Source organism: Microchirus variegatus (assembly GCF_963457635.1).
Source record: "Microchirus variegatus genome assembly, chromosome: 7".
Lineage (NCBI taxonomy): Eukaryota > Metazoa > Chordata > Actinopteri > Pleuronectiformes > Soleidae > Microchirus > Microchirus variegatus.
In genome coordinates this window covers 29,476,019-29,491,241 of record NC_139808.1, presented here as the reverse complement: position 1 = coordinate 29,491,241, position 15,223 = coordinate 29,476,019, and the positions used below count along the sequence as shown (strand labels likewise).

At 41.0% G+C, this 15,223-nt stretch overlaps 3 protein-coding genes across 3 annotated transcripts; 2 read left to right on the top strand and 1 right to left on the bottom strand.

Annotated features, from left to right (window-relative positions):
* Positions 1 to 190: 190 nt before the first annotated feature.
* On the top strand, positions 191 to 3,051 carry cenpo (centromere protein O; the record flags this gene model as incomplete). The annotated part of the gene is made up of 6 exons (XM_083892557.1): positions 191 to 212; positions 322 to 473; positions 1,234 to 1,387; positions 1,473 to 1,744; positions 1,820 to 1,979; positions 2,942 to 3,051. 6 exons carry the CDS (start codon positions 191 to 193, stop codon positions 3,049 to 3,051), a joined length of 870 nt encoding a protein of 289 aa, XP_083748683.1.
* A 2,883-nt stretch (positions 3,052 to 5,934) lies between these two features.
* Positions 5,935 to 8,874, top strand: tp53i3 (tumor protein p53 inducible protein 3; the record flags this gene model as incomplete). The annotated part of the gene is made up of 6 exons (XM_083892044.1): positions 5,935 to 5,988; positions 6,068 to 6,241; positions 6,322 to 6,589; positions 8,104 to 8,316; positions 8,404 to 8,600; positions 8,674 to 8,874. 6 exons carry the CDS (start codon positions 5,935 to 5,937, stop codon positions 8,872 to 8,874), a joined length of 1,107 nt encoding a protein of 368 aa, XP_083748170.1.
* Positions 8,875 to 9,902: 1,028 nt separating this feature from the next.
* On the bottom strand, positions 9,903 to 15,182 carry shda (Src homology 2 domain containing transforming protein D, a). Its single transcript, XM_083892940.1, has 8 exons — positions 15,049 to 15,182; positions 13,700 to 13,949; positions 13,469 to 13,570; positions 12,617 to 12,782; positions 12,265 to 12,513; positions 12,005 to 12,176; positions 10,892 to 11,011; positions 9,903 to 10,785 (listed from the first exon to the last, which is right to left on the bottom strand). The coding sequence occupies exons 2-8, from the start codon at positions 13,943 to 13,945 to the stop codon at positions 10,599 to 10,601; spliced, it is 1,242 nt and encodes a 413-aa protein (XP_083749066.1). The 5' UTR covers positions 13,946 to 13,949; positions 15,049 to 15,182; the 3' UTR covers positions 9,903 to 10,598.
* Between the last annotated feature and the right edge of the window lie 41 nt (positions 15,183 to 15,223).

The window sequence follows — 15,223 nt, the reverse complement described above, 5'->3', positions numbered from 1 at the left end:
CTTACCGGCTGCGTCACCTGAGGGAGCGTTTATGTTAATGTCGCTGGTTGAATTTCGTTTTTTCCCGATTATTCCGATGAACACGTAAATCCTCGCAACGTCGTGACGCAGAGCCGCCAAAATCGAAAACCCGGAACTCGCAGCGACGACTATTTTCACCACGAAACAAAACGTAAACAAGTCTGTGAAAATGGAGGGACTGTCCTCGAAGGGTAAGTCATCATGTCGTGCAAAGCTTAGTGATAACGTTTGTATGCGACGATGCTAGCTAGCTAGCTAATAAGAGCTTGTATCATTATTATTATGTGCTTTTGTTTTCAGGTGTTTTAAATCACTTAAGTTTGCTGGAGGTTCAGAAGAGGAGCCGCAGAAATGCTCCCCAGCAGCCGAGTCGTGTGAAGGAGCTGAAGGCTGAGGCTGAAGCGCTGATGAGGCGGAGAGAGCAACTGAAGGCAGAGATACAGACACACAAGGTGACAGTACATCCTATATACTATATTATAGTATATACATAGTATATAAAGACAGTACATAACAGCTGTTCTCATCAAAACTATGTACAAACTAAGAGTCATTACACACTTTTTAAGTGTCTTCAAGTGTAAGGCAGTGGTAATATCTCACGATGCGATACACGATACCAATAATATCACGATTCTGTGATTATTAATATATTGCAAGACAATAATATAGCCATTATAACAGTTAAAAGTGCATGATTTCTCTGTTTATCCACAACAAAGTGCATAAAGTCTATGCCACAAAAAGCATAGGGCCAAATCAGCATAATAGTTACCCTCAAAGGGCCAGATGTAACTGTCATACAGAATAAATGTAACTAAATGTAACCAAATATAATGTAAAATAAAGGTAACTACTCCGTAACGTATTGCTAAATAACTTTCTGTTTTGATTACTTATTCAATTTCACTCGCGCACAACGATAACACTGTGATCTGGTGGCAGGATGCCGTCACTTTGCGGGTCACACAATCGCAATGCACTGTGGGAAATGTAGTCTATGGTCAACGCACGCCTCAAAGCAGCATAAGCCTATTTTAACACAGTTTTTTAAGACCAATAAATCACTCGCGGGCCACATAAAATGACGTGGCGGGCCACATCTGGCCCCCGGGCCTTGAGTTTGACACTATGTATATAGGCGGCAAAGCAGCACATCCACTCCAGATACAAATAGTGCAAACGAAGTGGTCTCTAACCCTCTTTCGACAGAGTCTCCAGAGAATGAGGACGTCGATGGACAACCCGTGTTCACGTGAAGGAGACGAGGAGGAAATGGACGAAGACTCTGAGAACTCGCGGCTTCTGCAGCTGATGGCCAAACACTCACGCCTGAAAGATCTCCTGTATGCTCATCACCTGATTGGTACGACGACCAAAAGCTTTGTGGTCCGCCATTTAAACATCAGTGTTTCTTAACCTTCTCCCACCTCTCTGTTCATTTGCACCAGGTGGGTACGACATCATCCAGACCAGCCACGGTAAAGGAGTGTGCGTGTCCGTGACGACGGCCTACGAGGGCGTTTACTTAGACGCCTACAACCTGGAGATCGACCTGAAGCCCGCGCTGAGGATCGCTCGCCACAACGTCCCGCCGTTCATTCCCCTGAACGAGATCGCCGAGCAGAACCACATGCAGACAAACGTCAGGGCCTTTCTGGACGCGCTCAGCCGCCATCTCAACGCCCACGCCGCGCGAAAGCAGCAGCTGAAGCTCGTGAAGGTGCCAGAGGATTCTGAATTCTGTCGTAATTTGTCGTGTTTCTCAGTGAATTTCACACCGACTGCTTATTTACAGGAGCAGTTCCAGTCCGTAGAAGTGATGGAGAGCAACGTCTTGTGCTCTTTACTGGTGCTGATGTTCACCGTACCGAGAGACAAGACCGCCGTCCTCTGCACGCTGGACTATTCTGATCACACCAGGTGTCTTCCCACCAGCGTTTGTATTCAGTGTGAAGGTACGAGTGTGAGCACAGGCCGACAAAGCAGCTTTTGTCTCTTTAATCAAAAGAAATTCCCCAGGTGTTTTTGTGTGAAATAGAATTCACAATCTTCTGTTATTTTTAGTCATCGTGCATAACTGGAGCTTCAAGTTTAACTTTGACTTCATTTTGTGAAGCTTTTGGTCAGGTAAGGAGATAAAAGTCAGAATCCTGAGTTTAAAAATCTGAATTCTGAGAATAGTCATAATTCTGAGTTTAAAGTTAAGTCAGAATTCTGAAATCTGAGTTTTAAAGTCAGAATTATGAGAATAAAGTCAGAATTCTGACTTTAAAACTCAGAATTATGAGAATAAAGTCAGAATTTTGAGTTTTAAAGTCAAAATTTTGAGTTTTAAAGTCAAAATTTTGAGTTTTAAAGTCAAAATTTTGAGTTTTAAAGTCAGAATTATGAGAATAAAGCCAGAATTCTAAGTTTTAAAGTCAGAATTATTAGAATAAAGTCAGAATTCTGACTTTAAAACTCAGAATTATGAGAATAAAGTCAGAATTATGAGAATAAAGTCAGAATTCTAAGTTTTAAAGTCAGAATTATGAGAATAAAGTCAGAATTCTGACTTTAAAACTCAGAATTATGAGAATAAAGTCAGAATTTTGAGTTTTAAAAGGTTAAAGTCAGCATTATGAGAATAAAATAAACTCAGAATTTTGAATTTTAAAAGAATAAAGTAAAAATTATGAAATTTAAAGTCAGAATTACGAGTTTTAAAGTCAGAATTATGAAAATAAAGTCAGAACTGTGAGATTTAAAGTCTATTGTCCTGTGTGGCCCTGATCCTCTTCCGTAGTAAGAAGATGAAGTTAATGCAAACGTGGTGAAGCTCAGCCTTAAAACATAACATCAACATCTGTGTTAAACTACACATATTTATCTATCTATCAAATATGACAACACTTGATGATATTTCTTATTGTTGCAGACAAAGACCTTCCTGATTCTCCAGAGTGGAAGAAAAAGCAGCTCCTTCTCATGGAGACGCCGGTGCACAAAGCTCTGATGACCATGACGAAGATGGGGGATATTCTTTAATATCTGTTCACGGTTCATATTCAGACTGTTTCTCTTGAAGATTCCAGTATTCCCACACCACTTCTCTCCCTCAGCCCTCGGATAAACTCCGTCACCCTCTTGTGTAACGTTTCCCTCTGGCGTCGTCTCTCTCGGTCCGCTTCCTCGCGAGCCTCCTGCCGACGCCTGGACGCTTCTTTTTCCGAGATGGAGTCGATGGTGGCGATGTTCTTCATCTGCAGCAGAGACACGTTGGCGTGGACGTGGCCTCTGCGTCTCAGCGGCGCCGACGTCGACCTGTTCGTCTGCTCGGCTGCAGATCCCTCGCTCTGATGCTGATGCTGATGCCGAGACTCGCCGGAACGGTGACGCCTCCCGATTTCCTTCATGGCGATGTTGACGATGGCTTTGGGCTCGCAGACTTTCACCATCACCACTCTGCCTTGCTCGAGGATCAAGGCGTCTCGTCTCTGCCGCAGCGTCTTCAGCGTGTTTCTGTATTGTTTGTCCAGCATGTTGAGTCTGTGCTGCAGGTCTCTGTCCTCCTTCTGGTTCAGCACTCTCACATCTCTGTGTCTGTACATTACATCCATTTTATCATATCAAGACCTAAAGGGAGGAGAAGTCATGATTAAGGCTCAGATGTTTCACATAAATCTGTGTTAGTGTTTTTCTTTCTTTCTCTCACCTGATGCGCGTCTGCTGCTAAGGCCGACGTGTCAGCATGTGATACAATAGTCCCATTGTTGATGATTGGAAGAGCGTCGTCGAGAGATTAGATTTCATGGTGAACGTCACAGTCAGGGTTTGTGCAGCTAAGACAACCAGTAAATAACAACGTTATGCAGGGATTCAGAGTTTGAATATTTTCATAATGTCATAATAAAAGTAAATAACAGTATTTCTACGATGCATTTACAACAGATACCACAGAGAAGTTTGTAGCCTTTTCCAATAAACTCTAATAAAGACATTTAAATACATGACTACATTCATTTTGAAGTGTTCTATTGTGTGTGACTGGTTTTGTTTGTTTAATCCTGGTAAAATGCGCATTTAATTAAGAAATGGTGTAGAAACTAAATACTAAATGAATGGAACAGGTCATTAAAAAATTAACTATTTTAGTGCACTTTGTAGGTTTTATACAACAGCTTCACTTTTATTTAAGCCTCACTTTTAAATGTCAATAGGACTCAGAAATTACTGCAATCAGCCATATATATATATATGTGTGTGTGTATATATATACATACATAGAAATGTAATACATATTTGTTTACACACATACATATATGTATATACATATACACATATATATACACATACATATATAAACATATATTCACATAGTAAATGCCTCAGTTACAGTAAAAAGTATTACATAAAACTGGACCAAATCACTATATTACACACAGTGCACACGCCCAGTCCTGGAAACACACACCACCACCATCCCCCCCCCCCCCCACGATTGCAGAACACTTGCAGCAGCATTGATTTCTTAGTGCAGTATCCCTTTAACTGGTCACGTGACCTAACTTTGTGACTCCTCCCCCTCTTAATGACCGTAAACCTCTTACGTCATCACGGCTCAAACAAAGTTCCCTGAAACAGTTGCGTCTCCTCAGAAGCTGATGAACCTCTGAAGAACCTCTGACGAACCTCTGAAGAACCTCTGACTGCATCTGTGTGAAGGTGAGTTCATTTAAATGTTTGTTCATTTACATCAGAAACAGCGTGTTTATTATATAAATATATAAATTATATAATTATTTAATTATAGATGTTATTATAACAATATCTGCAGCTGCAGTGGATCTTCATGCAGATATTTGACTCAATCACAACTTAAATCAAACGCGATCGCGGTTTAAACCGTGGATGTAATAACGGACTGAGGTGTTCAGTGTTCGCGCATGCGCGTTAAACGCCAGGTGATTGTGTCATCACGGATCTTCAGTGACAATGAAACTGTCGCGACTGATGATCTGTTCTTCATTCTACTTCTGCGTTATAGTTGCGGTATTGCAATATTAACACAACTTCAAGGCCAAAAAGTACTACTTAAAAAACAAAAATACTACTTATTGGCCAAAAAGTACTACGGCAAGGCCAATAATACTAATTTGTCTCCAAAAATACTACTTAGTGGCTAAAAAAACACTATTTCAAGGCCAAAAATACTAATAAAATTCTATTCTAAAGCCAAAAATACTACTTTGTGGTCAAAACACTTCTTTAAAGCCAAAAATACTACTTTGTCTCCAAAATAATACTTTGTGGCCAATAAACACTATTTCAAGACCAAAAATACTGCTAAAATACTATTCTAAAGCCAAATATACTACTTAGTGGCCAAAAAGTACTACGGCAAGGCCAAAAATACTAATTTGTCTCCAAAAATACTACTTAGTATCTAAAGAACACTATTCCAAGGCCAAAAATACTACAAAAATACTATTCAAGAGCCAAAAATACTACTTAGTGGCCAAAAAACACTACTCCAAGGCCAAACCTACTACATAGTGGCCAAAAATTACTACTTAGTGCAAAAACACTACTTCAAGGCCAAAAAAAATACTGATTTGTAGCAAAATAAATACTATTTCAAGGTCAAAAATACTACATAGTGGCCAAAAAATACTACTTAGTGGGGGATGTGAAGGAAAAAACTAATTTGTGACCTCAAAAAACTACTTTGTGGACAAAAAACAGAACTTCACAGGCACAAAATACTTCTCCATGGCCTAAAAAACACTACTTAGTGGAGGACATCGGGGAAACAACTCATTTGTGGCCACAAATCAGAGCCCCCTCCATATCCATGTCATGTCTGAGGCTCCATATTTGATGGTGAATTTCCTCTTTTCCCCTCGTCACAGTTGCTGCTGTGAACATCAAATGCATCAAATCCTGCAAACGGGACGGTTTTTACTGAGAAACACGGACCAAACGGTGAGCGTCTGAAACTAAGCTAATTCAGAAATATTTAAAACCAGTTAATGACACTGTTATTTCACTGTGTTTGTTAAAGACCTGGAGCAGGAGAAGCTCCAGCTTCACTAAGATGATGCGTTCAGTGTGTGTGGACGAACCAGGAGGACCAGACAATCTGCTGCTGACGAATGTTCCCAGACCTTCACCTAAAGACGGACAAGTCCTCATTAAAGTTCACGCAACTGCCCTCAACAGGGCTGATTTACTGCAGGTATATAACAAACATATATATGTAATATAATGTCTTTGAGAAGAGTATCTAGTCCATCTCTGCTCACATTGGTGTGACAGAGGCGAGGACTGTACCCTCCTCCTCCTGGTGAGAGTGACATCATGGGTCTGGAGGTGTCTGGGACTGTGGACTCTGTGGGCGCTGGAGTGAAGCGAGGCTGGAAGCCTGAGGACCGGGTCATGGCTCTGCTCTGTGGAGGAGGATACGCCGAATACGTGGCTGTACCCGAGGAGCTTCTCATGCCTGTTCCCTCAGATCTGACCCTGTGTCAGGCTGCAGCCGTCCCAGAGGCCTGGCTCACGGCTTTCCAGCTGCTGACGCTCATAGGTGACACGACACCAGATGTTCATTATATTCATAATTATCAACAAGTGTAAACTATGAACTCCTGTTCTTCAAATGACATGTTTTGCTGTTTAATAAATAGTTTCTACGGAGCCCTAGACGTGACATAGGGGGGAAAAAACTCAAATATTTGGCCACATAAACTACTCAGTGGCCACAAAACACTACTTTAAGGCCAAAATTACTACTTTGTTTGGGACGTGAAGGAAAAATATAATTTGTGGCCACCGAATGCATCTTAATGGCCAAAAAACACTACTTCATGGCCAAAAAATACTACTTAATGGCCAAAAAAACACTACTTCCAAGGCCAAAAATACTACTTTGTGGGGAAAAAATAATCATTTGTGGCCACCAAATGCATCTAAGTGGCCAAAAAACACAACTTAGTGGCCAAAAATACTACTTAGTGGGCAAAAACACGACTTCCAAGGCCAAAAAATACTACTTAATGGCCAAAAAACACTACTTCAAGGTCAATAACACTACTTCCAAGGACAAAAATACTACTTAGTGGCCAAAAAAAACACTACTTCAAGGCCATAAATACTACTTAGCGGTCAAAAACACTTCATAGAGGCCAAAAAACGCTACTTCAAGGACAAAAATACTACTTAATGGCCAAAAACACGACTTCCAAGGCCAAAAAATACTACTTAATGGCCAAAAAACACTACTTCAAGGTCAATAACACTACTTCCAAGGACAAAAATACTACTTAGTGGCCAAAAAAAACACTACTTCAAGGCCATAAATACTACTTAGCGGTCAAAAACACTTCATAGAGGCCAAAAAACGCTACTTCAAGGACAAAAATACTACTTAATGGCCAAAAACACGACTTCCAAGGCCAAAAAATACTACTTAATGGCCAAAAAACACTACTTCAAGGTCAATAACACTACTTCCAAGGACAAAAATACTACTTAGTGGCCAAAAAAAACACTACTTCAAGGCCATAAATACTACTTAGCGGTCAAAAAACACTTCATAGAGGCCAAAAAACGCTACTTCAAGGACAAAAATACTACTTAATGGACAAAAACACTACTTCCAAGGCCAAAAATACTACTTAGTGGGCAAAAACACGACTTCCAAGGCCAAAAAATACTACTTAATGGCCAAGAAACACTACTTCAAGGTCAATAACACTACTTCAAGGCCAAAAATACTACATAGTGGTCAAAAAACACTTCATAGAGGCCAAAAAACGCTACTTCAAGGCCAAAAATACTACTTAGTGGCCAAAAACACGACATCCAAGGCCAAAAAATACTACTTAATGGCCAAAAAACACTCCTTCAAGGTCAATAACACTACTTAGTGGTCAAAAAACACTTCATAGTGGCCAAAAAAACTACTTCAAGGCCCAAAATATTATTTTCAAGGCTCAAAATAATATTTAGTGACCAAAAAACACTACTTCAAGGCCAAAAACACTACTTAGTGTCAATATACGGCATTTTAATTCCTGTATCTGGCCTTCTCTGCCACAGCTCAGGTGAAGGAGGGTGAAGTGGTGCTAGTTCACGCCGGAGCTAGCGGAGTGGGAACGGCTGCGGTTCAGCTGGTGCGTCTGTTTGGGGGCGTGGCCGTGGTCACAGCGGGGAGTCCAGAGAAGCTGAAGATGGCCGAGGACCTGGGAGCGGCGGCGGCGTTCAACTACAGGACGGAGAGCTTTGCTCAGGGAGTTCACCACTTCACAGGAGGTGAACCGTGACGCGGTGCTGCTGCAGGACGGTTACGACGACGACGTTTTTCCTCACCAAATAACATCCTCTGTCGTGTTTCCACAGGAAAGGGAGCCGACGTCATCCTGGACTGTATTGGTGGAACAAACTGGGAGCAGAACGTGAGCAGCTTAGCCACGGATGGCAGGTGGGTGCTGTACGGCACCATGGGGGGCAGAGCCGTAGAAGGAGATCTTCTGGGTAAACTGCTCTCCAAGCGAGGACACTTGCTCTGCAGCCTCCTCCGCTCCCGCAGCCTCCAGGTGAGAATCCACGTTTTAAAAAAACGCCGTCATCTTCAGCGACGGAGGCTGACGCCGCGTTCTCTCCTCGCAGTACAAAGCAGAGCTGGTGGAAGCCTTCTCACGCCGGGTGTTACCGCACTTCTCTGCTGCTCTGAGGCCAGTGATCGACAGCACGTTCGGCCTGGAGGAGATGGCAGAGGCTCACAGGCACATGGAGGCCAACAAGAACATGGGCAAGATCGTCGTCAACGTGATTCCACAGAGTCAGGACGCGCAGTGGCTGCAGGGGTGATTTTAAATCATGCACCTTCCATCATTAAACATGTACCATGGCTGTTTTTATTTCGTCATCTGATTTGTCAGGTTTTTGCAGCTGTGAAAATATTTTGTGCATATATATTTTTTTCTAAACTTTGTACATGAGTTTAATTCATAAAATATTTAAATCAAAACAGTTGCCTTTGAGAACACCTTTAGAATGTTTGTTTGCTTGAAGCCACAGCTAAACTTCACCACTAGATGTCACTAATTACTCACAAACATTAAAACGTTCACAATGTGTGTGTGAAAATATAAATATAACCTATAGTGTGCACAAGTAATAATACTGTACCATGTTTATGCATTGTGGGCAAAAAATCTTTTGTGTCAAATTTTGGATTTTAGTAAAAAATTTTGTCAAATTTTGGGTTAGGGTTTTTTTTTGCCTTTTTTTCATCAAATTTTTGGACGACATACTACAATTTTTTTTTGTCTTTTACATTTTGTCAAAATTTGGACACTTTTTATTTAAATCAAATTTTCAAAGAGAGTATGACTTTTTTGTTAAATTTCGGAGGAATTTTTCTTTTTTTTACAAAATGTGTCAAATGTTGGACAACATATAGTTTGACTTTTTTTGAAAAAAATTTTTTTGCCTTTTTTTGTCAAATTTTTGGACTACATACTACACTTTCTTTTTGTCTTTTACATATTGTCCAATTTTGGACACTTTTTTTTAACTTTTTTTAAATCAAATTTTCAAAGAGTATGACTTTTTTGTAAAATTTCGGAGAAATTTTTCTTTTTTTGACAAAATTTGTCAAATGTTGGACGACAGCATAGTATGACTTTTTTGTACATTTTTTTGACCAAATTTTTTTTTTAGACATACTATAGTATGACTGTGGTCAACTTTTGGAACAACTTTTTTTTAAAAACTTTTTTAATCAAATTTTGGACGTCATACTATAGTTTAAATTTAAAAAACAGAAAACTAAATTTAAAAAACAGACAACTTTTATTTAAAACATGACATTTAAAATCTTATAAAACAGCACAGTAAATATTCTACCGAAGCTTCCGTAATAATCACCAAAGCCACGAGCTTTCAACGCAACACTTTCGTTGTTACTCTCTAAACTACTATTGCAGGAAGTCTGTTATCGTGAGCGTGAAGTGAATGCCAACACTGACCGACCGTCTGCAGTTACAGCATCGCACACCAACCTCAGGCCTCAGTGACGTCACACAGGTTGGTAGATGCCGTTAGCTAACATTTAAACGGACAATAACGCTGGCACCTTTTACTTTTCTTTCTGCAGTTTATGCTTAGTGTCACAGGTCGCTCACAATGTACACAGGAATAACAGATTTGATTATTGGTACGAGCTGACACCAAAAGGAAACGCCGCTAACACCTGCCAGAATCGTCCATCTCAAGACATTTCAAGACAATACTTGTGTGTTTTACTACTGAGCTAACAAACGGTTTATTTTCCATGAAATCCTTGATGTTTAAAACAGTTTCAGTGATTATACCAGTTCACAGGTGAAGGTTCATGAGGCACTGAAACGGCCAGTGTAATAACCAGGGTTATTGTAAAGAAGAAGTAAAGATGGCACCAAACATTGTAATCTCTTGTGAGCATTAAAGGTAGAACGGCAGTGGACGACATGTATGTCAGAAAGAAACAGGTAAAGTGAAATATTGAGTATATGTTGTGTTCAGTAGCACCAGTGTTCAGTGAGTCAGTGTCAGAGCGTCTGCACTATGACCGGATACAGCAGCGACATGTGTTCAGCGCCTCTGATGGGCAGCCTGTGTGTGGTGTAGTAGTGGATGACCTCAGGGATGGTGGAGAAGGGAGGGCTGTTCTCGCCGAGCACGTAACGGCCGTCCAAAGAGCGAGTGAACTTCATGTGCATGAAGCCTTTGCAGCTCCTGAGGAGGAGGAGAACACAACAGAGTTAAATCAGCACTGGATTTTTCATTGTTTTTACCACATCGTTGCCTCTTACACAGAAACAAAAGGCAAAAAAGTGTCTACCTGAGCGAGAGCGAGTAGTCGTCGAGGCAGGACTGGCTCTTCCTCACCAGGTAAGAGCTCTCTTTGCACAGAGTGAGTAAAGTTTCTGCCTCTGAGCGACTCAGAGCTCCATGGTACCATCTGCAGGTCACATAGAAGAAACACAAGAGAGGACGGATTCATGGAAATGTCAATTATCAACTAAATAAGCACAATTTAAATTGTGGGTAATTAAAAAAATACACCTGGTATTTTGGTTTAATCAGTACCAGTGGGTACCCTCAAACGTCAAGCCGTAAAACTCTCTAAACACACCACTTCAGGGACAAAAATATGACTTAGTGGACAAAAAACAATAATTCAATGCAAAAAAATACTACTCAGTGGTCAAAAATCACTAGTTCAAGGCCAAGAATACGACTAAGTGGCCAAAAAATATAACAGTGGCCAAAAAAAACACTACTACAGGGCCAAAAATACGACTAAGTGTCCAAAACATACGACTTTGTGGCCAAAAAATACAACTTAATGGCCAAAAAAAACAATTTCAGGCCCAAAAATACAACTTAGTGGACAAAAAATACTAGTTCAATGCAAAAAATACGACTTAGTGCCAAAAATACAACTTAGTGGGCAAAAAACACATCTTTAGGGCCAAAAATACAACTTCGTGGGCAAAAACAATACTTCAATGTAAAAAAATACTACTCGGTGGTCAAAAATCACTAGTTCAAGGCCAAGAATACGACTTGGTGGCCAAAAAATCGTCTTGGTGGCCAAAAAAACACTACTACAGGGCCAAAAAACACTACTACAGGGCCAAAAAACACTACTACAGGGCCAAAAAACACTACTACAGGGCCAAAAATATGACCTAGTGGCCAAAACATGCGACTTAGTGGCCAAAAAATACAACTTAATGACCAAAAAAAACAAGTTCAATGCAAAAAATACGACTTAGTGGCCAAAAAACAAGTTCAGGGCCAAAAATACAAGTTAGTGGACAAAAAACACTACTTCAAAACCAAAAAATACAACTTGGTGACTAAAAAACACAAGTGCAAGGTCAGCAAATTCAAATCTTTGAGTTGCTCTTGTTTGGTGCACAGTGGTGATAAAAGCATGTTTACTTACACTTGTCTCTCCAGAGGCATCACTGGATCCACTCTCTCTCCCAAAAGAGGAGGCGTGTCACCGATCAAACGCAGTGTAGAGTCCATCGTGGGAGACGTGACGCCGGTCTTAGTGAGCCTGCTCTGGTCTGTCTGAGCTCGTGAGCGCTCTCTTTCAGCCCCTTCAAACTGAACTATAGCCAAGTATGAGTTGAGTAATGATTAAGTAACGAGCATTAGACACATTTTGTGTAGAAACATGAGTCCAGAGAGACAATTTACCTGCAAGAGCTTTGGAGATGTTGTCCTTCTTCCACTCCCAGGGTTGGTCGTATTCATCAGCCGGCCTCTCGTCATCCTGTGGAAGTTTGCTCTCCCTGGTGTCGAGGAGGCCGAGGGTTTGCTGTTGTCCTGTTGTAGCAGCTCGGTGGTGTTGGTGGTGGTGACGAGTCCTTTCCTCGTACGGGTTATCATATAACTGGCCAGGATCTCCACTTCCAGACCGGTTAGTCATCATGCTGTGCTGCAGTTCTTCAAAGAAACCACGCACAGTAAAGGGCCTCCGTTACAATCTCATAAGAAATTACTGTTTGACCTTTTTAAATTTACATCTAGTGAGAGCTAAAGATCTTACCTGATATGATCCGTTGAGCTTCAAATGGCTCCATATAGCTGCAGCAGTCTGTTGGTGCAGGTTTGGGCTCCCAGTTCGGTCTAACTCTCGGATCTGGACGGGCATCAAACGGGTCAGAGTAGTCTGTGTCTGTGTCTGACACTGATGGAGCAGAAGGAACCACCACCTTGAGAAGGAGAGAACACAATGTACTTATTTATTTTTACAGAATGCTATCAATGAAATGGGGAACTAGAGGGGTGATAGTCGACGACTACTAATACTCCTTGCGCCCGTCCAAGTGCAGCTGTGAGCTTGAAAAGTTGGTCAAGGTCACCCATCTTCGAACTTGTCCAAGATACTTGTAAGAGGCATCCACAGTGACAGTTTGGCATCAATATGTCGAATATTTGTCAAGTTATCGCATTGACAAGGTTGAAAAGTGCCGTTTTTTGGCTATTTTTCAAGTTTCAAGTGCAGCTGTGACCTTGAAAAGTAGGTCAAGGTCACCCATCTCCGAACTTGTCCAAGATACTTGTAGGAGGCACGGACAGTGCCAGTTTGACATCAATATGTCAAATATTTGTCAAGTTATCATGTTGACAAGCTCGTAAAGTGCCGTTTACACATTTCTCAACTTCCCCCGCAAAAAAAACGCGTAAAAATTCACGAAAAATTCACAAAAAAGGTTTTTGGACAAAACGAAAAAAAACGCCTGGAGATATTTACCCACTAAACAATCCTGCAAAATGTGAAGGACGTACGTGCACAGGAAGGTATTCATTTTAGTCCGGACGGACGGACGGAAAGGGCGGACGGAACGGTACGAACGCTTTATGCTCATAAAAAAATCAAGATAAAAACATTGCTTACTGGTTCTTCTTGAACGGTAACAGGACTCAAGGGGATTTTGCAGCGGCCAAACTCCTGAGAGTCCACTTTGATCAGTCTGTGTTTGGGAGACACTACTTTCACCTGGATCATATGGGGGAAAACAATACTTTAATAGTAGTAGAAACATCACTAATCCTCACAAGTTGAGTATTTAATCATTTAAAAAAAGCACATAGAAGAAATGCCCACGACTGTAAAAGTAGGTCATACCTCCACACCATTAGGCAGCACTGAACCACATGCAGGGAACAAGGGAAGGCTCATTGTGGCACTACATGGGCTGAAACCACCATTCTGGATCTCCTTCTCAGAGTGCTGGTACGGGTCCTCAAAGTCCAGCTCCTTCTGAGCCCGGTAAGCCCTCAGAATCTCACTCTCGCTGTAATCTGGCCTCGGGGGCTGTGGAGGGTCACGCCTGCTGCCAAAGTTCAGGTAGTCCTTCAGCCACTTTGCCATGGATCTGGGGATGAAACGTACACATCGATAAGCTCAGGGTGACAGAAGCTGCTTTTCAGACATGCAGTGAATTTCTGTGAAAGCAAATGTGTGAAGATAGTCATCTCTGGTAAATGTACAAATTCCTTTGTGTGTGCCCAAGCCAGGTGCCACCCACTCCCCTGGATCCTCCTGCTGTCCTCAATTCTTCTCATGCACACAAAACTACTGCTGCACTCATTATGTAAACGGATAAAGTAAAAGGGTTTCATTGGCAATAGTTGTATTTTGTTTGTCTTATTTTCCTGGTCTGCAGATGCAAATTTACTATATTGCAAACTCTGGCTCAGCAGTTGTGTGTTTGTTATGGATCCTGTCATTTTAATTAATCAAGGTCTTTTTAAAGAATTAGTGACATTAAACAAAGCACAAATTGCTAATCATATGTCCTCCTTGAGGCCTAAAATACTTAGACAAACAACATTAATGCAAACAAAACAATAGTTTGATATATAGACAATTACAGCTCCATAGAAGTAAACAAAGATTATGCATGTTTTGAGTGCATAAATAAATGTCACATAAACCAAATCCCTAAGAAAAACAACAACAAAGATACCCCAAACCCAAATGCTAATTTCACCGTTCACTCATGTGATGATAAATATTCCTGGGGAGGGGGGTTTGTTCTCTTTGTTACCATTCATTAGTTCAATATTGGATAAAACGTGCCCTAAAGACGTCAAATAATAATGAGTGAAAATACCCTCCCATGTTTGTCTGAAACAACTTTTACTACGAAGTAGAGACAAAAACGCATTTTAAATATTTAGCACTTAGCTAAACCTAAACTTGTTCAGCTAATAACAACAACCGTGAACAACTGCTAGTTAGCATGTGTTAGCACATTTATTTAGATTACTTTTACGGTAACATATTACAGCATTCACTACTGACTACTTGTACAACACTATTCACAGACTGGACTATTAACTGTATTTAAATAAATAGATTTTGAAGTGGCACATACTGATGTTCGGTGTGAACACATGCCAAAGCTAGGTTAGCTTAAGTGAAGCTGACGCCGTAGTTGCTAGCAGCATTATTTACTTCTTAAAGCTCACCCTTTCTCTCTGCATTGACGGTTCCCAGGTCCGGTTGTGTGTTTCCAGTCACCATCCGGTGTTTTGCTTTCACGTTTTTCCAGTTGCAGACATAAAAAATTAAATTAAAAAACGTGAAATCCGCCGCGCTGTCGAGACAGCTAGCAGGTCAGTCAGCTAACGCTAGCCGGACCAG

What these genes read in the sequence shown, in the direction of transcription:
- shda (XM_083892940.1), bottom strand. Translation starts at nt 13,945, where the DNA reads ATGGCAAAGTGGCTGAAGGACTACCTGAACTTTGGCAGCAGGCGTGAC. An exon ending in TTACCGTTCAAGAAGAACCA is followed by an intron (nt 12,783 to 13,468) that starts GTAAGCAATGTT and finishes CTCCTTCTCAAG; the next exon opens with GTGGTGGTTCCTTCTGCTCC. An exon ending in ATGCCTCTGGAGAGACAAGT is followed by an intron (nt 11,012 to 12,004) that starts GTAAGTAAACAT and finishes TGTGACCTGCAG; the next exon opens with ATGGTACCATGGAGCTCTGA.